Raw genomic sequence first — 25,216 nt, 5'->3', positions numbered from 1 at the left:
GAGATCTGTTACAGCTTATTTAGGGGCCTATCTACTAAGTTTATATGTTAAACACCAAATTCTGCACTCAACGTTCATTTTCAGTAATGATCATTTCAGCATTTTTGATATTGCAAACTATTTGGCCCCACTACACATTAATAAATCATATAACACGCAAATGCATGCAAATCAGTACATTAATTAAATGGGTTACAGCTGAACATAATAAGCCTTATGACCCATGTGAAGTTTTCAAAAGCAATTTAAACATCAAGAGATATAGCTAGTTTCTCCAGAGTATCCCCAGTGTAATGCACTTCAGGCCACCATCCACCCAAGCCATAAGTGCAAGTACAGAAGCTATTCTTAAATGAAAACACCTCCTAACAGAATCCTCCCTATTTGCCCCTTTCCGGCAAAACAGATGTTCTAAACCAGGATCTCAAAGTCCCTCCTTGAGGGCCGCAATCCAGTCGGGTTTTCAGGATTTCCCCAATGAATATGCATGAATATACAGTGAAAGCACTACATTCAAACAGATCTCATGCATATTCATTGGGGAAATCCTGAAAACCCGACTGGATTCTGGCCCTCAAGGAGGGACTTTGAGATCTCTGTTCTACACAGTTACCCCTTCTCCCCAACAACAAAGCAATCTCTGCCACCACAAATATCAACAAACCAAATGCTACTCCTGGAATATCAACAAACACCCTCAACCCTGACTCCCCAAAGCCCTCAAGTGTGGGGCAAAATGAGCCTCAAGTCAGTTAGTGCTATTTTGAATTTTAGAGCTAGCAAAGCAAGAGCAGAGGGGTACCAGAAAGTTACTACATATTGTATGGTAAAGAGGATAGGAGGATGTGGCTAAGGAAGAGTTCACAGGACAGGATGTTTGGGTTTTTTTTTATTGGGGGGGGGCGTTCAAGCACAGAGCAGAAACTGTGAATAGGAGGTAAAGCTTACAAAAAAAAGAATTTTTTTTTTTTTGGTTTAGGAGATACGAGTTCCAGAGTGATGGGTTATATATTCATGGTTGGGGGAAACTAGACTGCACATGTATATTTTCATTGCTAGTGAAGTACGCTCATTTCCAGGCTCAGGAATACACCTTACTAGGAATGCAAGATTCAGTAAGATCTTAAAATCACAGGTTCATGGAGGAATGGGGAAATCTAAAGCATATTAAAGCATGTTGTCAACTATTTTTTCAGTAGGCTGAGAAGGAGCACATACAGATTATTCTGCTCTGGACAAGACTAAATACCTTCTAGCTTGTTAATATAGTTTGAATGGAACTATCATAAGAACATAAGAATTTACCGCTGCTGGGTCAGACAAGCCCTACCTGCATATGCTCCAGTTCAACAGGAACTTGTCTAACTTTGTCTTAAATCCCTGGAGGGTGTTTCCCCCTATAACAGCCTCCAGAAGAGCATTCCAGTTTTCCACCACTCTCTGGGTAAAGAACTTCCTTACGTTTGTACGGAATCTATCCCCTTTTAACTTTAGAAAGTGCCCTCTCGTTCTCCCTACTTTGGAGAGGGTGAACAACCTGTCTTTATCTACTAAGTCTATTCCCTTCAGTATCTTGAATGTTTCTATCATGTCCCCTCTCAGTCTCCTTTTTTCAAGGGAGAAGAGGCCCAGTTTCTCTAATCTCTAAAAAAGTCAGACATCCAAAATCAACATAACAGGGAGATGGACGGACTATTGCCCTCAAAACGTACAAAGCATATAACCAAAACAAAATGTAAAAAGCGCTACACAACGCTAGTCGCAGAAATAAAGATATCTGCAAAGTGGGAATTCCGTAGGCGCCACATGGGTGTTGTTAGGGGATGTACTTTCTGCCGCCATTTAATGATAACCGAAACATGCCCAGAGTTAGACTTACTTTAAAAGCAAGTAAGGTGAGCAACACATTGTTCACTTAGTAAGGAGCTGGATTGCTTCCACAGCTGTAGTGAGGTCCTGAACATCTGTGTGGAGTCCCAGCAGCTGGCGCCAGAAGTTCTCATCAGACTCATGCAAACCCTCCCTCATTTGTTCAGTGGCCTGGAAGAGCTGCCGCAGCAGCTCATTCTGCTCTCTATGGATAGGGTTACCAGATTTTGTTAAGATAAAACCTAGACAGGTGGCCCCACCCGAGCCCTGCTCTGTTCCTTAGACAAGCATAATTTAATGAGACGGAGTCAGCATGGGTTCAGCCGAGGGAGATCTTGCCTCACAAATTTGCTTGATTTCTTTGAAGGTGTGAATAAACATGTGGATAAAGGTGAGCCGGTTGATATACTATATCTAGATTTTCAGAAAGTTTTTGATAAAGTTCCTCACGAGAGCTTCTGAGAAAATTAAAGAGTCATGGGATAGGTGGCAAAGTTCAGTTGTGGAATAGGAATTGGTTATCAGATAGAAAACAGAGGGTAGGGTTAAATGGTCATTTTTCTCAATGGAGAAAAGTAAACAGTGGAGTGCCACGGGGGTCTGTACTGGGACCGGTGCTATTTAACTTATTTATAAATGATCTGGAAATTGGAATGACAAGTGAGGTGATTAAATTTGCAGATGACACTAAACTGTTCAAAGTTGTTAAAACACATATGGATTGTGAAAAATTGCAGGCGGACCTTAGGAAATTGGAAGACTGGGCGTCCAAATGGCAGATGACATTTAATGTGGACAAATGCAAAGTGATGCACATTGGGAAGAATAACCTGAATCACAGTTACTGGATGCTAGGGTCCACCTTGGGGATTAGCGTCCAAGAAAAGGATTTGGGTGTCATCGTAGACAATACGATGAAATTTTCCGCTCAATGTGTGACGGCAGCCAAAAAAGCAAATAGGATGCTAGGAATTATTAAAAAAGGGATGGTTAACAAGACTAAGAATGTTATAATGCCCCTGTATCGTTCCATGGTGCAACCTCATCTGGAGTACTGTGTTCAATTCTGCTCTCCTTATCTCAAGAAAGATATAGTGGCGCTAGAAAAGATTCAAAGAGCGGCCAAGATGGTAAAGGGGATGGAACTCCTGTCGTATAAGGAAAGACTAAAATGGTTAGGGCTCTTCAGCTTGGAAAAGAGATGGCTGAGGGGAGATACAATTTAAGTCTACAAAATCCTGAGTGGAGTAGAACGGGTACAAGTGGATCGATTTTTCACTCCATCAAAAATTACAAAGACTAGGCTACACTCGAAGTTACAGGGAAATACTTTTAAAACAAATTGGAGAGAAAAAATTTTCACTCAGAGAATAGTTAAGCTTGGTAACGTGTTGCCAGAGGATGTGGTAAGAGCGGATAGCGTAGCTGGTTTTAAGAAAGGTTTGGACAACTTCCTGGAGGAAAAGTCCATAGGCTGTTATTCAGAAAAATACGGGGGAAGCCACAGCTTGCCCTGTATCAGTAGCATGGGATATTGCTACACCTTGGGTTTTGGCCACGTACTAGTGACCTGGATTGGCCACCGTGAGAACTGGCTACTGAGCTTGATGGACCATTGGTCTGACCCAGTAAGGCTATTCTTATGTTCTTATGTCACTCACAAAAATACTTGCAAATATGGAAAAATTTTGGTTTTTAGAACTTGTTTCTCACACAGAAAAATTTTTTTTTTGAACTTGTCACTCACATAAGAAAAAATTTGCATGTACCCAACCAATCTTTAGAGAGAGAATTGGACAGGAGACACTACAGCCACTAGCCACCAGGAACACAATAAAAGCTGTGGACTCAGAGATTTGTGCCTCCTCCCTGTACCTCCTCCCTCCCTCTTTGTCTATCTTGTGTTCACCAGAGGCAGCACAAGGACCCCTGCAATGGGGGTTCATCATCCCCACAGAACTAAAGGGGGGGATGTAGAACCTCCAGTTGACACAGCTTTGACTTGCAGTCCTTGATGTGAGTTGCTCACAGATGACCATCCATTCTTTCCCCATGCTTTAGGGGTATCCTGGCTGTTGCCCACCCTATTCCCCTGCAATCTGGCCCCTGAACACAGTAAATTCTAGTTTTTCCACTAGCTAAGGATGGCCTGTGTCTGACAAGTTGCTATGGTAAGACAACAGACATATCCATAGTTGTTCCCTGCCTTCCTTATGAATATATCCCCCATTTGGGTCCATCCCTTCCCTTTCCCTGCAATGCCCCCCTTCATCTGCCCAGGTGTATATTTTCGCAGATCTATCTTTTAGTATAACCTTTTACACATGTGCTTACATTGTTCTTATCTGTATTTATTAATTGAAGCATCATCTGTAGGTATCATTTATTCAACATAGTGCCCTTGTTTGTTGCTATATATGGGACAAACTTCCAGAATGTTGAAGACTGTTGGAGCATCGTTCATGTTTGAACACTTGTCGTATAGAAGAACCACTGGTGTCCCACTGCCTGTAGTGCAGACATAAATTTAGTTCATTAAGGTGTTTAGTATTGGAACATACTGAGGAGCCATGACGACAAGGGGACTGGCAGCATAAGTTGCTGCAATGTGAACAGCACTGAAGCCTTGAAATGGATTCCGTGAATCCTAATGGACAGCCTTTTTTTGAAAGGAGCAGCTATTGGAGGTAAGAGCTGACCATGGAATGTATCTGATTGGTTGCCAGGTGTCAGAGGGAGAAGTGTGGAGAAGCAGGAAGTGGATATCTCTGGGCATTGGCAAATTTCAGCACAAAAGTTCTCCATCCCCTAAACTGTACCATCCTTGTGGAATAGGCTCCCTCGTCCTCAGAATGTCACCCAGCTCCTGACAAATCTAAAACCCTCCTCCCTGCACCACTGGATCATCCACTCTTTGAGGCTTTGGAGCTCTGCCAGTCTGTTGGGTCCTGCATATAGAATGGGAAGCACTTCTGAAAATGCTACCATGGATGTTCTGGATTTTAGTTTCCTACCTAAGAGCCTAAATTTGGCTTTCAGAAACTCCCTTCCACATTTCCCTATGTCATTGGTAACCACATGTACCAAGACAGCAGCTTCTCCCCAACACTTTCTAAAATCTTATCTAGGTGATGTGTAAAGTCCACCACCTTCACACCATGCAAGCAAGTGACCAAATGATCCTCATGTCCACCAGCAATCCAGCTATCTACCGTATTTTCGCGGATATAACGCGCGCGTTATACGCGTTTTTACCTACCGCGCATACCCCTCGCGCGTTATATGCCTGAGCGCGGTATACAAAAGTTTTTAAACATAGTTCCCACCCCGCCCGACGCCCGATTCACCCCCCCCAGCAGGACCGCTCGCACCCCCACCCCGAACGACCGCTCGCACGCGCTCCCACCCGCACCCGCACCCGCATCCACGATCGGAGCAAGAGGGAGCCCAAGCCCTCTTGCCCGGCCGACTCCCCGACGTCCGATACATCCCCCCCCCCCGGCAGGACCACTCGCACCCCCACTCCGAAGGACCGCCGACTTCCCGACAATATCGGGCCAGAAGGGAGCCCAAACCCTCCTGGCCACGGCGACCCCCTAACCCCACCCCGCACTACATTACGGGCAGGAGGGATCCCAGGCCCTCCTGCCCTCGACGCAAACCCCCCTCCCCCCCAACGACCGCCCCCCCAAGAACCTCCGACCGCCCCCCCAGCCGACCCGCGACCCCCCTGGCCGACCCCCACGACCCCCCCACCCCCCTTCCCCGTACCTTTGGTAGTTGGCCGGACAGACGGGAGCCAAACCCGCCTGTCCGGCAGGCAGCCAATGAAGGAATGAGGCCGGATTGGCCCATCCGTCCTAAAGCTCCGCCTACTGGTGGGGCCTAAGGCGCGTGGGCCAATCAGAATAGGCCCTGGAGCCTTAGGTCCCACCTGGGGGCGCGGCCTGAGGCACATGGGCCCAACCCGACCATGTGCCTCAGGCCGCGCCCCCAGGTGGGACCTAAGGCTCCAGGGCCTATTCTGATTGGCCCACGCGCCTTAGGCCCCACCAGTAGGCGGAGCTTTAGGACGGATGGGCCAATCCGGCCTCATTCCTTCGTTGGCTGCCTGCCGGACAGGCGGGTTTGGCTCCCGTCTGTCCGGCCAACTACCAAAGGTACGGGGAAGGGGGGTGGGGGGGTCGTGGGGGTCGCGGGTCGGCTGGGGGGGCGGTCGGAGGTTCTTGGGGGGGCGGTCGTTGGGGGGGGAGGGGGGTTTGCGTCGAGGGCAGGAGGGCCTGGGATCCCTCCTGCCCGTAATGTAGTGCGGGGTGGGGTTAGGGGGTCGCCGTGGCCAGGAGGGTTTGGGCTCCCTTCTGGCCCAACTACACAAAGGTACGGGGAAGGCGGGTGGGGGTGTCATGGGGGTCGGCCAGGGGGGTCGCGGGTCGGCTGGGGGACGGGCGGAGGTTCTTGGGGGGGGGGCGGTCGTTGGGGGGAGGGGGGTTGCGTCGAGGGCAGGAGGGCCTGGGATCCCTCCTGCCCGTAATGTAGTGCGGGGTGGGGTTAGGGGGTCGCCGTGGCCAGGAGGGTTTGGGCTCCCTCCTGGCCCGATATTGTTGGGGAGTCGGCGGTCCTTCGGGGTGGGGGTGCGAGTGGTCCTGCCGGGGGGGGGATGTATCGGACGTCGGGGGGGGGGGGGGCATCAGGCTTTCAGGATGGGGACAGACCTTCAAGGGGGGACAGGACTTCAAGGGGGGACAGTGCACGGAAAGTCAGGGGGGGTGAACGGAGAGTCGGGACAGCGCACGGAAAGTCAGGGCAGTGCACGGAAGTCAGGGGGGTGAACGGAGAGTCGGGACAGCGCACGGAAAGTCAGGGCAGTGCACGGAAGTCAGGGGGGGTGAACGGAGAGTCGGGACAGCGCACGGAAAGTCAGGGCGGGCGAAAGGAGCGTCGGGCATCATGCGCGGTATACCCGTGAGCGCGGTATACAAAAGTTTTTGTACATATCATCGTGATTTCTGCGCGCTATACCCGTGTGCGCGTTTTACACGGGTGCGCGTTATATCCGCGAAAATACGGTACATGCCTAATGATCCAATCTCCCACTACAATGGTAGTCCTAACCTTTCCCGCTGGGCAGAAGCCTCTGGAGACACATACTTGGTGTGAGAGGAATAGAGGTCTGCACGGGAACGGGGATTGCGGGAATCCCAAGGGTCCCATGGAGGTCCCACGGGAATCCCCCCTAACCCACGGGACTCCCATGGGGACCCCCTTCTGGCCCACAGGACTCCCACGGGGACCCCCCTCTAGCCAACGGAACTCCCACGGGGATGGAAGGCTTTGAAAGCAGGGTTTGTCCATATAATATAATGGACACGTCAGCCTTAGTAAAAGAGGGGGTTTATAAGATACCTGAACAGAAAACAAAAAAAGGGTTCCACCAAAGAGATTCCACAAGGAAAACAGCAGCGCAAACACAAAAGAAACTGTGGAATTGATGATCCTGTCAGAAGTAATTGCTGCTTTTTATGGGGACGGGCGGGGATGGAGGTAATTCTTTGCGGAGATGGGTGGGGATGGAGAGGATCCTGACAGGGACGGGTGGGGACGGAGAGGATCCTGGCGGGGACGAGCGGGGATGGGTGAGATTGGGTGGGATTTCTGTCCCCACAAAACTCTCTAGAGAGGACATTGTATCCCCTGGTATGCAGGTTCTGGCTGAAAGTTAATGTCCTACTTCTCCAGGTGGCACTGGAGCTGCCGGACAGGAGATGGGACTTCTCTACAACGTTCCTCTAGGTGTCCTCTATGTACCTCTCTGTTTCCCTCAGTACCCTCTAGCCTCAAGAGATCAGACCCATTCCCTGAGTGCTAGGAGCTCTTTGCATCAATTACGCACTGTAACAAGCCCAGCACTACTGCTAGCCTTTTCCAGTTAAAAAGAAAAAAAACACAGAACTTAAACTAAGGAGAGCTGACCAGTGTAGCAGCTCAGTTCCTTTAACTGATCAAGACTCTGATTCTAGCCAAGTTTTCCAAGAGCAGAAGAATTTGATATATTGCTTTAGCTAATACAAGGTCAAAGTGGTTTGCAATTTAACTCAGTTTTAAATACATAACAAAGACTATCTTGTGGATCACACCTCTTCAGTAAACATAACTCATCATTAGGTAAAATGAAGGATATGTGTTTACCTGAGGACCTGTGATATGCAAAAGACCAGAAACACCAGCTGCAACAGAGTCATAACCTGCCCGTTGAAACATAGGGCCAGTCTGTCCATAACCTTAACAGGGAAAAAAAATAAGCTTTATTTAACTGGATGAAAAATACATTGGAGGAAAAGAACAAAATATTATATCACTGTAAAAAAAAAAGTTTGTTTTCATATTCCAGTGACAATAGATGACTAGACAATAAATACAAGACTTCACCCTGTCTCCCAACCTAGAAATCAATGGGACTGATATTCGGAAAGGGGAGGGAATACAATAAATTATTTAATAATGATTAAGGAAATATTTTAATTTATTTAATTTATGGATTATTTGCCAGTACAGGGTCATTACTGTAAAACACAAATACAACATCTAAAACAAATTATTATAAACATTGTATAAAACAGATTGAAAAGGTTAATACCAAAAACTAAAAACAAAAACAAAATAACAAATGCCCCTCAAAAGTAAGATAAGTTTAATACAAAAAACTATAGTTTAAAAATAGTCCTTTTGATAATGAGATAAAGATATACAGATGGTATATTGATGATATATTTTTTTTTTCTATGGAAGGGTAATACAGAGATTTTGTTAGCATTCTTCAAATAGTTGAATGCCAGAGATCAGAATTTATACTTTAAGATGTAGTATTATGAAGCTGAGATACCTTTTAAAGACAGAAGACCTACTGACAAATTCCTATTTGTACTTCACTAGTTATCATAATAGGAATATGAAAGAAAATTTATCATTTGGTCAATTTTTAAGACTAAGGAGATTATGTACTAATTTTAATGATTTTGAGACTCATGCAGTTAATGACATCAGTTTTTATAGAAAAAGGCTACCCTAAAAATTGTGTGCACTTATGGCTGACAGAGAATATCTCTTGGGGGATAGCCAGTCAGATAAAAAGTATAGTTACTCACCTGTAGTAAGTGTTATCTAAGGGCAGCAGGCAGATATTCTCACATGTGAGTGACGTCATCCACAGAGCCTGGTAATGACATTGTAAAAGTACAGTATACTATAATTTTAAAAATCTTGACATTACCCATACCGGGCATGGGCGGGTGCTTTGCCTCCCCCCCCTAATGTTGGTACGTGGGAACTTCAGTTCTGTAACAAAGCTAAGAAGCCAACTATGGGAGGTGGGAGGGTTGTAAGAATATCTGTCTGCTGCCCTTGGATAACACCTGCTAACAATGCTTTATCCGAGGACAAGCCAGCAGCATATTTTTATTTGTATGCCTCCCTAGCTAGCAGAATCATGCCTCTGAGAAGAAGGTTATTGACAACTACCATGAGCCTGGCAAACTCAAAAACAGTTGGAAGGAAATTGGCATCTAAATGGAAAATAAATTTTGTAGAACTGATTGGTTGAAACAACTATCTTGTCTTGAATAATTCTCCAAACAATAGTGGGATGTGAAGGTATGAACTGAGGACCAGGTGATTGCCTTATAGATGTCCTCAATGGGAGTGGAACGCAGATGAGCTACTGAAGTCGCCATTGCTCAAACTTTATATGCAGTGACATGGCCTTGAAGCATCAGCCCAGCCCGAGCATAGCAAAAAGAGATACAGTCCACCAGCCATGTGGAGATGGTTCTCTCCGTGACAAGAGTACCATAAGAATAAGAAAATAAAAATAGCCTTACTGGACCAATGATATATCAAGCCCAGTAGCCTGTTCTCACGGCCAATCCAGGTCACTAGTACCTGGCCAAAACCCAATAAGTAGCAACATTCCATGCTACCGATCCAGGGCAAGCAGTGGCTTCCCACATGTCTCTCTCAATAACAGACTATGGACTTTTCCTCCAGGAAATTGTCCAAACCAGTTACTCTATCTGCTCTTACCACAACCTCTGGCAATGCGTTCTGGAGCTCAACTATTCTCTGAGTGAAAAAATATTTCCTCCTATTGGTTTTAAAAGTATTTCCCTGTAACTTCGAGGGTCCCCTAGTCTTTGTAATTTTTGATGGAGTGAAAAATCGATCCACTTGTACCCGTTGTACTCCAATCAGGATTTTGTAGACTTCAATCATATCTCCCCTCAGCTGTCTCTTTTCTAAGCTGAAGAGCCCTAACCATTTTAGTCTCTCCTCATACGAGAGGAGTTCCGGCATCTTTATCATCTTGGCCGCTCTTCTTTGAACCTTTTCTAGTGCCGCTATATGTCTTTCTTGAGATAAGGAGTTCAGATTTGAACACAATTACTACAGATGAGGTCACACCATGGAGCGATACAGGGGCATTATAGCATTCTTAGTCTTGTTAATCATCCCTTTTTTAATTATTCCTAGCATCCTGTTTGCTTTTTTGGCCGCCAACACACATTGCACAGAAGGTTTCATCGCATTGTCTACGATGACACCCAGATCCTTTTCTTGGGAACCTAGCATTCAGTAACTGTGATTCGGGTTATTCTTCCCAGTGTGCATCACTTTGCACTTTTCCACATTAAATTTAATCTGCCATTTGGATGTCCAGTCTTCCAATTTCCTAAGTTCTGCCTACAATTTTTCACAATCCGCATGCGTTTTAACAACTTTTGCAGATGACACTAAACTGTTCAATTTAATCACCTCACTCGTTGTTCCAATTTCCAGATCATTTACAAATAAGTTAAATAGCACCGGTCCTAGTACACATCCCTGTGGCACTCCACTGTTTACTTTCCTCCATTGACAAAGATGATCATTTAACCCTACCCTCTGTTTTCTATCCAATAACCAATTCCTAATCCACAATTGAACTTTGCCACCTATCTCATGACTCTTTAATTTTCTCAGGAGCCTCTCATGAAGAACTTTATCAAAAGTTTTCTGAAAATCTAGGTCCACATGTTTATTCACACCTTCAAAGAAGTCAAGAAATTGGTGAGGCAAGATCTCCCTCGGCTGAACTCATGCCGACTTTTTCTCATTAAATCATGTTTGTCTACGTATTCCACAATTTTATTTTTTATGTTTCATACTATTTGTTTGGATCAAAAGACAGGAACGGCTGAGTGGAAGACCTGTGAAGTTTGGTGTGATCCAAGTAATAAGCTAGTGCACATTTACAGTCCAATGTGTGGCATGCTACTTCACCAGGATGAGAATGTGGTCTTGGAAAAAAGACCAGGAAAACTATGGACTAGTTTAGATGAAAATCTGAGATGACCTTCGGGAGGAATTTAGGATGAGTATTAAGAACCACCTTATTGTGGTAGAATGTTGTATAAGGTGGATTTGACACAAGAGTTTGAAGTTCACTGACTCTGCACGTAGATGTGAGAGATATGAAGAATACTATTTTCCAAGTGAGATGCTTGACATATTTGTTTATTTTTAGTATTTATATACCACTTAATAGTCTAAATGGTTTAAATTCAGCTACACGAGCATTTTTCCCTGTCTGTCCCAGTGGGCTCACACTCTATCTAATGTATCTGGGGCAATGGGGGATTAAGTGATTTGCCCAGTGTCACAAGGAACAGTGTGGAATATGAACCTACAACCTCAGGGTGCTGAGGCTGTAGCTCTAACCATTGTACTATACACTCCCCCACATATGTTAAAGTAGGGTGGGAGGGTAGACATTTTGAAAAAATTCTGAATTATAAAGAACAATGGATATTTTTATTGAACTCGGTTGTCCTGAATGGGTTGAACCAGTAGATTGAATGGATGAAGTTAGTATGAGAGGTAGTTTGTGATTTGACACTGGGCATCATATGAGAGGATATTTTAATCTAAAAAAAAAAAACAACAATCCACTGGAGCTATTTTCTGAATAAACCAAGGAAGAAAATTTCTTAGCACATTTTAAGGTATGTGTCCTCTTATATATTGCCAGCTAGATTAAAAAGAAGAAGATATGTACAATTGATTTTAAGATAGATGGTCCCTTAATCGAGGCTTTCTTTTTTAAGGAGACCCTATTGATTCAGATTTTCAAAGAGAAACATGAATTCATGTCAGGGTGATTTGTTTCCAAGCTTTTCAACTCTGGATACATAAATGCTAAAAGATAAGTTTTGTTTAACTATTTTTGACTAAACTAAATAAGAAGTCTAAATATAAAAAAGTAAAACAGAATTAACGACTGACCTATGAAGAAATATAAAGTCCATTGAGATTTAGCTTGATGCTGCACGATCTTGCAGACAAAACCTCAGAAGGTCATTCATCTAATCTAATCTAATCCTTAGGTTTGTATACCGCATCATCTATATTCAATTATTATTTTAGAGGTTTATGGTATATATTTATTTACTGATTAAGCTGACAATTATTCTGATGATTTACATGCATAATTGCTGCATATTTTATAGAATCACCCTCCATATATTTAAAATCCTTAAACTTCTGCTAAGATATCCTCTGACACTAGTCACTACTGTGCAGTGGGAAAACACTAAGATTTCATGATGCCAAGTTCCTATATACACTATGGAAGGAACTTTCACAAGATATAATTCATGGTCTAGCTAAGTCAAGATAAATGAATATCACAACTACCAATTAATGAGAAACATCTTTTGTCTCATACCACTTCCCAAAAGAAAATGTTCAATTAGATACAGATTGTGTCTATTGTCAACAGAGATTGATAAAAATAGGCAAAGGAATACAAACAAAACACTGTGAACAGTGCCAAAACTATAGCAACGTATCACATAAATTACCATCACTTCATTGCCAAGTACATTAGCAAAAGGAAAGAATCTTTCATATACAATGCACCAGTCAAAGAGAAATTAATTTTGACTTCCTATGCCGGCAAACATTAACTAGCAATGATATGAATATAAGTGAATCCAGAACAAACTACCAGATTGAGGTTAAAAAAAAGTAACGTATTTTACACATTTAAAGGTTATACAATAGGAGGACTGCTGAAGACAATATCTTTGGGTTACTGAAGATAAATGAGGTATGAAAAATATTCAGCTATTCATGGGTTTATGTTAACAGCATTGTTTATTTAGCAGCAATTCTTGATGAAGTCAGATATGATTAATTCCCTACATATTTGTAAACCAACATTGTTGTTTATTTTAAATATCATTCAGATAAATGACACATTCTTTCATCCATATTAAGAGCACAAGGGCCTTTTCACTAAAGTATGGTAGGGTTCTGTATTTAGCACACTTAAGTGCAAACCTAAGGTTCGGTATGTGCAAAGTCTGCAGGTTAAATGCAGAGGGCATACCCAGCATCTGCCCCACATTTAGCGAACAGGGCAGACATCTACAACAGGATGTACATCAAACACCCCAGCAGATAACCAAAGCATATAACATAGGCCCCCAGCATTGCCCATACTCAAAATGAGATAAAGCTATAGCAACAATACTTGCAGTGTTAATGAGGTCCAATGTGTGTATTCTAATCACTGTTAAAAATGTCTTCATAAGGTCAATACAATAGGCATTAATAGCTATTCCTGCACCCTGCCTGTGTTAAGCAGCTACCATGTTTTCTTTTTTTTTTACCATGCCAGCTAGTTTTATCATATGGTAGTTCCTAGCTGTTACTACATAGTAAACCCCACAGCTTAGTAAAAGGGTTCAACAGTAATTGAGGACAAGGAAAAGAAGGACAAAGAAGTGAGACCAGCCCTGAAGTACAGTGGTACCTTGGATTATGAGCATAATCTGTTCCAGGAGCATGCTCGTAATCCAAAATGCTCGTTTATCAAAGCGAGTTTCCCCATAGGAAATAATGGAAACTCGCTTTGATAAGTTCCCACCTCCCCTCCTCCCCCCCCCGAGGCCAGCAATGCTGCTCACCCCCCCCCCCCCGAGAACCGGCATTGCTCCCCCCAAAGACACCCCCCCCCGCGAACCGGCACCCTCCCCCCCGCGATCTGCACCCCCCCGCCACCATCGGGCACCCCCCCGCCGCGACCTGAGGTTCCCCCAACCCACCCGAACCCACTTTTAACTTTGCTGTAGCCTCCGCAGCAGCACCGGCACCAACATGTCATGTACGTGGTGCCGGTGCCTGAAGATCTGCTTCCTGTGCTGGGCCTTGAGAGTTCTCGTTCGACGTGAACTCTCAGGCCTTGAGCATGTGCACATGCTCAAGGCCCAGCACAGGAAGCAGATCTTCAGGCACCGGCACCACGCACAGGACATGCTGGTGCCGGTGCCGCTGCGAAGGCTACAGCAAAGTAAGAAGAGGGTTCGGGTGGGTTGGGGGGACCTCAGGTCGTGGCGGAGGGGTGCCCGATGGCGGCGGGGGGATGCGGATCGCGGGGAGGAGGGTGCCGGTTCGCGGGGGGGGGGTGACGATCGCAAATCGAAGCGCGCTCGATTTCCAAGGCGTCGATTTTGCAAATGTTTTGCTCGTCTTGCAAAACACTCACAAACCGGTGCACTCGTAAACCAAGGTACCACTGTATATATGATCACCATGTTTTATTAGTGGATGACATGACACAGTTGTGTTCTGTCAAGTGTTTCTGCATCAGGGGTCAGATATGTAAAATATGGTTCCGAGTCTTTGTTTGACTGACCTGACAGTAATAGAAGATTAGGTATTTACCTTTGCTAACCTTTTCTGTGAAGTCTGTAGAGAGCCTAATTTACATATTCTTCAGCTCCTCCTCTCACTCTGGGCTGTGCTAGATTTCCTCACTGTATCAAAGCAGTGAGTCAGTCATAGAGTGGGTACAAAAAAAAAGAAAAAGAGTAGACACGGGGATTATCCCCGAGATAACACAAGTTTGTCTGTGCTCAGCATTAATTAAAATATTTTGCAATGCATAATGAAGTGAAATAAACTTGTGTGCAACCTGCATTAACAATTAAAAAGTTGCTCAATTTGTACATTTTACACTACCATAATAAATTCTTCTCCTCCCTGACTGTAAGGGACAGTAGAAGTAAACAAGACCCTCAAGATATGTCTGAGACAGAAAGCAGGTTAACAAACTGACAGGGTGGGCAAGAAAGAAGATTAACAAAGGTAAGAACCTAATCTTCTAGTGTAACAGGAATATTTACCGGTATTTATTTAAATATTTATATTCCACTTTAAACCAAAGCGGCTCACAATTAAGCATACACAACTTTAAGCACATACAAGTTTTAAAATCCACATAGCAGACAAGAGAAAGAGAAAGCGAACATCAGGTCATCTTAGAGAAGGGCATCAAAATATAAGTTGGGCGTGCCCTAGGTAGGGCCTTGCAGGAAAGTTAACTCCCTAGCCTCCACCAAAAAAATATATACCTCAAATCTAAATTTTTAAGATAAGGAGCACCCTCAGCGTGAGTTTGAAAGCTTTAAAGAGCATCTCAAAGAGCAGCTCTAGTATTTAGAATAGCAAAGCCAGCAAACACTGAGCAGAGATTACCACTCACTGCCAGCCGCACACCATCATCTGGGTGCTCCTGTGTACTTTAAAGTGCAAGTCAAGTGCAAACAATGTGCAATAAATGTGCCTGGAATCACTCTGACCTACAGTCGTGTTGGCCTGTTTGGTTCCTGAGGAAGGGGCTATTGCCCTGAAACCCTGCTGGGTTGAGCCATGTTGAAAGAGGACTGCACCTTAACTTTGGTCTTTGATCCAAAAAAAGCTGGACTCTCCTTGCTATTATTTGACTACAGCACCTTTATTTAGCTAAGTAACTGGAGGGACAAGTGATTAATTTTTTCATTCTCTGTTCAGGTCAGTGGGTTAGGCATTTGAGGCATTGCAGGACTGTGAACTTTTTGTCTTCCACTTTTATATATATTTATTTATTGCACATTGTTTGCACTTGACTTGCACTTTAAAGCACACAGGAGCACCCAGATGATGGTGTGCAGCTGGCAGTGAGTGGTAATCTCTGCTCAGTGTTTGCTGGCTTTGCTATTCTAAACACTAGAGCTGCTCTTTGAGATGTTCTTTAAAGCTTTCAAACTCATGCTGAGGGTGCTCCTTATCTTAAAAATTTAGATTTGAGGTTTATATAATTTTGGTGGAGTCTAGGGAGTTAACTTTCCTGCAAGGCCCTTGGGCATGCCCAACTTTTATTTTGGTGTCTTTTAAGGATATTTCGTCTTGGGGTTTTTGCTATAGTAATCTTAGAGAAGGGCAACATGGTCATAACAAAACTAAAAACATCTAGCAAAAAAATGCTTGTGTGAAGAGTAAGGTTTTTAACAGCTTTCTAACATGCAACAGATTTCCACAAAATCTTTAAATACCTGTCAAAGCATTTCATAAGGCAGGCCCCGCAGTGAAGCATGATTTTTCAGTTTGCGCATATCGTACTGTGTTCGTTATGCATGTATCAAGCAACATACGGTTCTCAAATCTCAGTGCTCTGGATGGTTTGTATAATAACAGGCACTTTGACAAATAGCCTTGCAAGGTATCATAAATACCCTATTGGAAACTTTCAAAATTTTAAATTTAATACGAAAATGAATAGGCAACCAGTGTAATGTTTTTAAGATAGGAGAGATATGTTCATAACGAGACACTCCCATCAACATCCGAGCTGCCAAGTTCCGAACAATTTGTAGTGCTTTGATACGAACAGAAGCTATACTGTACCTAAGTAGATACCATTACAGTAATCTAACTGAGATAATACCATCACATGTAGCACTTGCCTGAGATCCCAATTAGTTAACACATTTTTCAAATGAGATAATTTCCACATAGCAAAGTATGCAATCTGAACTACGGTACTCGTGATACCTGTGATTTAAATGACAATTTTGCATCTAGGAGCATACCAAGTACCCTAATCTCTTCACTGATCTTGATTAAATGGTCACACAGATAGATCTCTCTAGGCAAACTCATTAGTCAAAAGAGCTAAAGATCAGCAGCACACCAATTAAGATTTCTTTTGAGAGCCAAATTTCTTTTCAAGAACCATGTTTTTAGGAGTTGATTTAAACTAGCTACTAACATTAAATAAAACCAGATATCATAATAATAATAATAATCTTATTTATTGACAAAAAAATCTTTTTCTACTTTTTGTCGTTTCTGCTTTAATCATCTTGTCTTCTCTCAATTCTTTCTAGCCAGCATCTGTCCTCTCTCTGTCTTCCATGCAGCATCAGCCCCTTTCATGTCTGCCCTCTCTCTCTGCCCTTGCCATCCACTGTCCACCCTCGCCCCGTTCCATATGGCATCTTCCTTCTTTCTATGCTCCTTCCATAAACTGTCTATCTTGTGCCCCTTCTCTCTATTGTACATGATTCATTTCAACTCTGCCACCTCTCCTTTTTTCTTTGTCACCACCCCCACCGCCTCCTCTATGCTCTGTATCTCTCTTTTCTCCTTTCCTTCCCATCCCATGGTCTGGCATCTGTCTCCTTCCTTACCCTGATTCCCTGGTATCTCTCTCCTTTACTTTTATCTCTTTATCCCCATCCATGCTCTGACATCACCTCCTTCCTTTTTCCTTGGTCTAGCATACCTTCCTACTTCCCTCCATGCCCTGACATCTCGGTAGCCAAAATGTTCCTTTTCAGAGGGGCCCCAACACGGCACTGTTCTCACAAGCTGCCGGAGGCTGCCCCGAAGTTTTTCCTCTACTGCAACTTCCCATTTCCGACAGAGCAGATCAGCGCAGTTTGTGAGAACAGCTGCCATGTCAGGGCTCCTCTGAAAAGGAAAATTTAGGCGTTTAATAAAGAAGTTTGGATTGCAGGGCTTTCAGACCCTAGGCACGTGCAGAGCAGAACTCAAGTGGCTAAAGAGCCGCATTCGGCTTGCGAGCCGCGGTTTGCTGACCACTGCTCTAAGCCATAGATGTTCATCTTCCTCTCCAACAACCATTATTTCTGTTTTTCCTATATTCAGTGAGAACCCTTTGCTCTGCATCCACTCATTAATCTTGTTTATATAACCATCTAACTCCTGGAGCAGCTTATTCCCCATCTATGGATATTAAAGAAAAACTGAACATCGTCGGCATAAATCCTATAAGAGACACCCATTTTATCCAACAACTCACCCAATGGAGAAAGATAGATATTAAATAGGGTGGCTGATAGGGCAGAGCTTTGCGGCACTCTGCACTGTAAAAAAACCTCAGATGACACTTCACCATTTCTATCGATAAGCATCCTCCTGTTTGTCAAAAATGAACAAAACCAGTCACATTCTTTACCTCCAACCCCTATCTATCTTAACCTTTCCATTCAACCACCATGATTGAGGGAATCAAACGCCACAGAAATATCTAAGGAGGTAATACAAAAACAATGTCCCTGGTCAATACCCAATCATAATTCATCAATGGTGGCAAGTAGTAAAGTTTCAACCCTATGATTATTTCTGAAACTGAATTGGTTTTTATCTAAAAATTCAGCTTCATCAATAAATCTTTCCAAATGAGGCAAAACAAGTTTCTCTACAACCCTAGCTAAAAAAGGTTGACCAACAGGACATACAAAAGCAGTCCTCAGGGTCTAGGGAAGGACAAGTGAGCCTGCTGCCAGTACCACAGAACCAAACCTGCATCCCCTTTGGCTACTACATCCACCTTGTAAAACTTGGTAAAAGTATGGAGGCAAGACCATGTGGCTACCCCACAAATTTCTTCACGAGAGACTGCTCTAGCCTCTGCCCAAGATGATACCACCCTTGAGTGTGCCTTTACTCCTATGCAACATTGTTTTCTGTTCCCGATATAGGACAAAGAAATTGCCAGTCAAATCCATTTTGAAATGGTCGTCTTTGATGTTGATCTTCCCCATCATGCTTCACCTGTAGGAAGATTTATGGTAGATACTAATCAGTTACATAAGCAAATTACGTCTCTGATAGTGGTCTAGGGAAAACCATAAACGCTGATCCAGGTTCAAATTTCTTGGTCTATTTATACGACACAAAACCCAGGCTAATGAGAAATATTTTTATTATGAAAATAGAAAAATATAATGCACAAGCCAGCTGCAATATCTAAATATTGAACACAAAATATCTGATTACATAAATGAAACTCAGTACATAATTATCACAATACACTTGTTAGAAACTAAGTAAAACTATTTGTTACACACACACACACACTACACAATTCCTTATAATAATAATAAGCCCTGATTAGCATATGATTATATTATCACCAAGGTAACTTTACAAATCTTGTCCTCTATCACAATCGGATCCTTATCTAATCCAGCTGATAAGAGAGTAAATTCCATATTCTCACCTTTTGATTAGCCTCCGGCGAAAATTAGGTGGAAGGAAAAACTTTCTTGTTAGCTCCAGGAGATGTCAGAAATCCTTTGTTAAAGGTACACGTGTTCGTCAGTCCTGGGGAAAGCTAATTCATTGGCAGTCAAGTTTCCTTTTAGTGCTGAATTCAGAGCTGTTTAAAGTCCGAATCTCTCTCTCTGAGGCAGAGAGTCACCCGAGGTAACTTCACAGGTCTAATTATTAAAAGAAAAGGTTGCGTGCAGAACACCTGTGGGAAGATGTGAGCTTCCTCTCATCTCAACACAGACTAATTAATAATTAGCACCTTCTCACTTGGATCTCATCAGATGACTTCCTCGGACCAAACCAGAAACAGAACTTAGATGAATAGCCTTTCTGTGTAAAGTATCATATAGGCTGGTAGACCCAGGGCCGTTAGACAGATAAGAACAGGATAACTTCCCCAAGAATCACACAGTTCCATTATGAAGGCACAGATGGATGTCCTTGAGTAGAATAACATTCTGGTACATACCCATAATGCATCAGGCAGAAACAGTAAAGATGTGTCTTCTTTCTTCTTGCAATTCATGCTGGAAAGATTTCTTGCAGAATGGTTCAGAAAGATTTCTTGCAGAATGGTTCAGGCTTTGATGAGGTCAGAGAGGCCTATCCTTCAGGTGCAAATACAGAAACACCCCTACACACCCAGGAGCACAAAGAGATGATCCATCAGGCGAAACTCATTCGTCGTCTCTAAATTATTTATTTATTTTAGGATCTTGTCTTCCTTCTTTGCCCCAGAAGGCAAAAAAAGCTGGGATAGACATGAAAACTGGAAACTACCTTCAGTAAGAAGGAAGTTACAATTCGAAGTGAGACATCAGTCTCCAAAATCTTGAGAAAGGATTCTCTGCAGGACAGAACCTGCAATTCTGATACCCTTCGGGCTGAAGTTATGACCACTAAAAACACAGTCTTGACTGTTAAGTCCATGAGTGAGGCCTCCTCCAAGGGCTCATAAGGAGCCTGAGTTAGTGCCCACAGAACAAGACTATGATTCCAGGATGGAAAGGACTGGCACACAGTGGGGCAAAGATGCAATGCTCCCTTTAAAAAATTTGGACATATCTGGATGAGAAGGCAAGGTTCGCTGTTTGGACTGCCCTCTAAAGCAGGAAAGACCTGCTATCTGTACTGGAAGGCATTTATAGAGCCTCTCCTGAAGAAAGACTAAGACCAAGGCAATTGGAGCCTTAGTTGGATCTGTGGATCTAGGTCTGCACCAGCTGTGGAAAAACTTCCAAGACTTTGTATAGGCTGCCAAAGTAGACTGCTTTTTAAATCTTAGCAGAGTGGTTATCACCAAGTCCAAATAGCCTTTGCACGCAAAAGTAAAGCCATTAGACCAAAACGGTCTGGATCCTCCAGGGCAATTGAGCCTTGTAAAGAGAGTCCTAGATGAAAGGGAAGCCTAAGCCCCTGGAGGCAAAAATTAAACAACAAAAATTCAGGGAAGGGTTTTTTGGAGGTGAGGGACCTTGTCCTTAGCATCATAAACCTTTAAAATTAACTTTTAAGGACCCCCCCTCACCCGATTTTCTGATAGGTTGTAATAGCCTTAACTCACTGTGCCATGTGAGGATGCAGTCAGCCCTGATTCTGGTACAAAACTGCCAAGAAAGTCACATAGCCTGTGTTCAGGCCTGCTGTGGATGAAACCTGGGGTGAGCCTGCTCCCAAGGAACATCCTTGATCCTCCGGACTGTTAATGCAGGCCGGCCACATAGGAATCATGCAAAGCATGCGACTCTGGGCTCGGGGAACCGAGAATCTCTGCAGCACCAAAAGCTTTGCTTATGGGAGAACAATCTGTAAAATAAAGAAAATAAATGCAAGCAGAACAGAGAAGCTCCTACAACTTCGCTGTAGAGAGTAAGACTGAGGAAATCTAGCACAGCCCAGACTGAGAGGAGGAGGAGCTGAAGAATATGTAAATTAGGCTCTACATACTTCACAATAAAGGAGAGTAAATACCCATTGATCAAGACTGATATTCCTGCTATACTAGAGCTGAGCAAGCCCTGGCTACAAGAGTCTTGGGTGAGATGGGAATGCAACAAAAGCAGTGAGCTTGGATGGCAACTTCAGTATTTGGAACCCAAGACAATACCAGATGGACTTTACAGTCTACGACCCAGAATATCAAAGAAGAGACAAGTTAATTTAATCATGTATTTTTAATGGCCAGACTGGATGGACCATTCAGGTCTTAATCTGCCGTTATTTACTACGTTACATCCCAAAATGGATTAGCACTATATCCAAAAACAAAATAAATAGAAGCCTTTGAGAAAATTACTTTATCTGACTCATCAGCATCACACATGCATTATGACGAAAACTACTTTGAAACTGGAGAATTTAACTCTTGGAAAAGTTAAGTGGCTTGCACTTCACACATGGTACAGTTATTGGTAATTAATATTTCATCATTCGAGCTAGATCTTCTTACTTAAATTACATTGTAAATTGTAGGAAAAGCCAAGTACTGTTGACAATAGCTGGTTAACTGTGCTACTGAGGAAGTGTTATTACAGAATGTTTGGCTATTAGTAGGCTATGAGATATTCATTCCCAGTTAGTGACGCTGATAAGATTGCAGCCTCAGGATAAAACCAGATACAGTATTTATGTTAGTTCTCATTTTATTACTTTTGTTTTTAATTAGATTAAAAATAAGTTCTAATGACCAGTTAGTTCTTGATTTCTCCTGCACAAAGTTAGTTATATTTCTCCAGATATAAAACGCAGCAATAGAATAAAACCAAGTGCTAATAGGAGTTTTCACAAGAAAGATTTACTGCAGTGCAAAATATATTCTATTTACCCTGTGAGCATTCCTATCTGATTCTCACATGAGTAAAAAAAAGTCTTAAAGACAAACCAATAGGTCAAATCTCAGTCTACTGATTTAACAATACACCTTGTTCCAGCTGTGTGACCTAAAAGGTCTAGAAAGGAAATGCCATACTGCACAATATTTAACATATTGAAGTCAGTGGATTAGTCATCAGGAGGCCAAGGAACCCGATAATGCAAATTTATACACAAGGGGGCAATTTTACAAATACTTTGACTTCATAGAACAATATGTTGCATGCTCAAGTAGGTGCTTATAAAATTGTACTGTCATATAAAACACTTAAAAGCAGACAGCAGGATAATATATGTGATCATGTATAGGTGTTTCAAGAGAAAAGACAAAGTGGGTGCAGAGTCAGTACTTATGCATGTGTATTCTTCCAAAAACAGCAATTCTTCCTGGCACATACAGACACAAAGTGACTTCTGTCTCAGAGAAGGAGTAATGTTGCATGACATTTTTCCAGGAGACTATTTTATAAAGGCACAAAGGTACAAAATATGTGCCTATGTGCCTTTCCCACCTACCTTGTTTCTCTGAAAATAAGACAGTGTCTTATATTCATTTTGGAACCAAAAATCGCACTAGGGCTTATTTTGGGGGTAGGTCTCATTTTATTCATGTACAATGATCATCTCTCCCCCTTCCTCTCCTTCACCCCAATTCTTCCTCTTTCCTTTCTCTCCCCCACACGTGCAAATTTCCTCCCCTCTCACCCATCCCTTTGTGCCTTCCTTCCGCAGCATCTTTCTATCCCTCCCTCCCATCCCCCTGTGCAGCAGAACCTTTGCACTGTACACAGCATCTTTCTATCCCTCCCCCCTCTCATTCCTCGTGCAGCAGAACCCTTGCACAACTTCTATCCCTCCCTTCCATGCAGCAGAACCCTTGAGCAGCCCCCTGCCCCCGCCCCAAAGCCGAACCTCCCATACTTCCATCTCTCCCTCCCATCCGAACCCTACCGACCGCGAGACCTACATACCTCCCTCCAAAGAGCAGCATTGGCAGCATTCTAAACAGGCTGCTTCACAGCCTTCCTTGTGCAGTGTTACTGATGACATCATCAGTGATGCATCAGAGGGAATGCCCCAGTGGGAGAAGGCCACGAAGCAGCCTGTTTAGAGTGCTGCCGATGCTGCTCTTTGGAGGGAGGTATGTAGATCTCGCAGTCAGAGGGGTTTGGATGGGAGGGAGAGATGGAAAGATGGGAGGGTCAGCGGGGGTTCGGCAGTGTGGCAGGACAGGGGGGGAATCACTGCTGCTGGCAAATCCAATCCAGGGACATTCGGGTTAGGCTTCCAGGGACTAGGGCTTATTTTGGGGGTAGGGCTTATATTAAGACCTACCCCAAAAACCATGCTAGGGCTTATTTTCGGGGAAACACAGTAAGTACCCTGTTATAAAATTATGAGTAAGCACACATGTAAATACTATGCAGACACTTTTTTTCTATGCAGGTCAAGCTGAATTTTCTTAACAATGGTATATGCACACTTCCATTTTGAAATTAACCCAGGGAATTTCTGTACTCTTTATCATGCACAAAGTGGAGGAGTGGTGCAGTGATTAGAGCTACTGCCTCAGCATTCTGAGGTTGTGAGTTCAATTCCAACACTATTCCCTGTGACTCTGGGCAAGTCACTTAACTTTTCATTGCCCAAGTAGATTCATTAGAATATGAGCACGTGCTGTTAGAGTGGAACAAGGCCGGCACGATTTCGGAAGATGTTCAGGCCCAAGACACTGCAAACATCGTCGATGCGGGTCTGTCAACGAAATCGCGCGCTGGCACTTGATACACTTCTTAAAACCGGTAATAGGCCGGGACATAGGCCGAAAAAGCTCCGCCGCTAGATCGAAGGAGCGGGGCCCCAGCCACGCAGCCGACCCGGTCGAATCTTCGGAAGAAATTTTTTTTTTTTAAATAATAAAATGACAGAAGAAAACACACGATTAAGAGAAATTAAACTCAAAACCGCGGCACTAGAAGGCAAGAACACGGGTTCACTCAGCGCAGAGAGTTGAAGCAAACTTCTCAGCTCCGCGGAAAGAAAAGAACTGAGGAGACACACCCGGTGTATCGGGCGGGAAGGCACTCGCGCATGCGCGGTGCGGGCATATTGAAACTTCTGAAGTTTCTTCAAGCAAGTATGCTTGTGAGACGTCCGCATCGGGGCTCTGTCGGATGACATCACCCACTAGTGAGAATACCTGCCTGCTTGTCCTGGGATAATATCAAATACCAATAAAAATAAACAAACATATATATGCATGTATCTTCCAACATGGAAGCATAAATGCAAACTCAACAACCCAGTCCCTTGGAACTTCTCTGTTAAATTCAGGACTAAAGGTTGAACCCACAGGTCTGTATGAGGCATATGAGATGCAGAGTTTTCTATATGCCTATTTCTAGGCATAAAAAACACTGCCGTTTATGCAGTGTTGCCTTTTAAAGTGCCACTTTAATCTTGTTCATTAAAAAAATAACTTGTAAAACTTCCATTTAACAGAACAATTCAATCATGAAAGCAAGAGAAGGATGTCATAAAAAGATATTATAAGCATTGTGTTGTACTCAATCGGGTTTGGGGAATGAGGGCCACAATCCAGTCGGGTTTTTAGGATTTCCCCAATGAATATGCATGAGATCTCTTTGCATGCAATGGAGGCAGTGCATGCAAATAGATATCATGCATATTCATTAGATATCCTGAAAACCCAACTAGATTGCAGCCCTTGTTCTCCACCCCTGGATTAGGTTCTTACCTTGATAATCTGGGCTCTGTTAAGATACACAGGAGTCTGTATATTAGCTGTTGATTCTCGCTTCCTGTGAAACTGCAGAAGGGTATCACTTTAAGATCTTGAACTCCTCCCCTTTTGCAGTGGAGAACAACTCCTTCTTCATTTGGTACCAAAGCAATCAAACACCACTGAAACAGAAAAAAAGAGAAGGGGCATGGGGAGCTTCCACGGCTGCTCTTCTCTGAAACTTAGGAAACAAAACAATGATCAATAAACATCTAACAAGCAAACAGTGAACAATAA

The 25,216-nt window shown here is 43.3% G+C and overlaps 1 protein-coding gene across 11 annotated transcripts in view; it reads right to left on the bottom strand.

The window, feature by feature from the left end:
- SUGCT (succinyl-CoA:glutarate-CoA transferase) overlaps window positions 1–25,216 on the bottom strand; it is a 965,969-nt gene that overhangs the window by 818,782 nt on the left and 121,971 nt on the right. For all 11 annotated transcript variants that reach the window (XR_004538045.1, XM_033930269.1, XM_033930264.1 and 8 more), the window contains exon 7: window positions 8,056–8,147. Coding sequence is in view for 10 of the 11 variants with exons in the window: in XM_033930269.1 (XP_033786160.1) it covers window positions 8,056–8,147 (92 nt within the window). In the remaining variant the exon portion in view is untranslated. The remainder of the gene's footprint in view (window positions 1–8,055; window positions 8,148–25,216) is intronic.

The sequence above is a fragment of the Geotrypetes seraphini genome, chromosome 2, assembly GCF_902459505.1.
Source record: "Geotrypetes seraphini chromosome 2, aGeoSer1.1, whole genome shotgun sequence".
NCBI lineage: Eukaryota > Metazoa > Chordata > Amphibia > Gymnophiona > Dermophiidae > Geotrypetes > Geotrypetes seraphini.
This window is presented reverse-complemented; position numbering and strand designations above follow the sequence as displayed.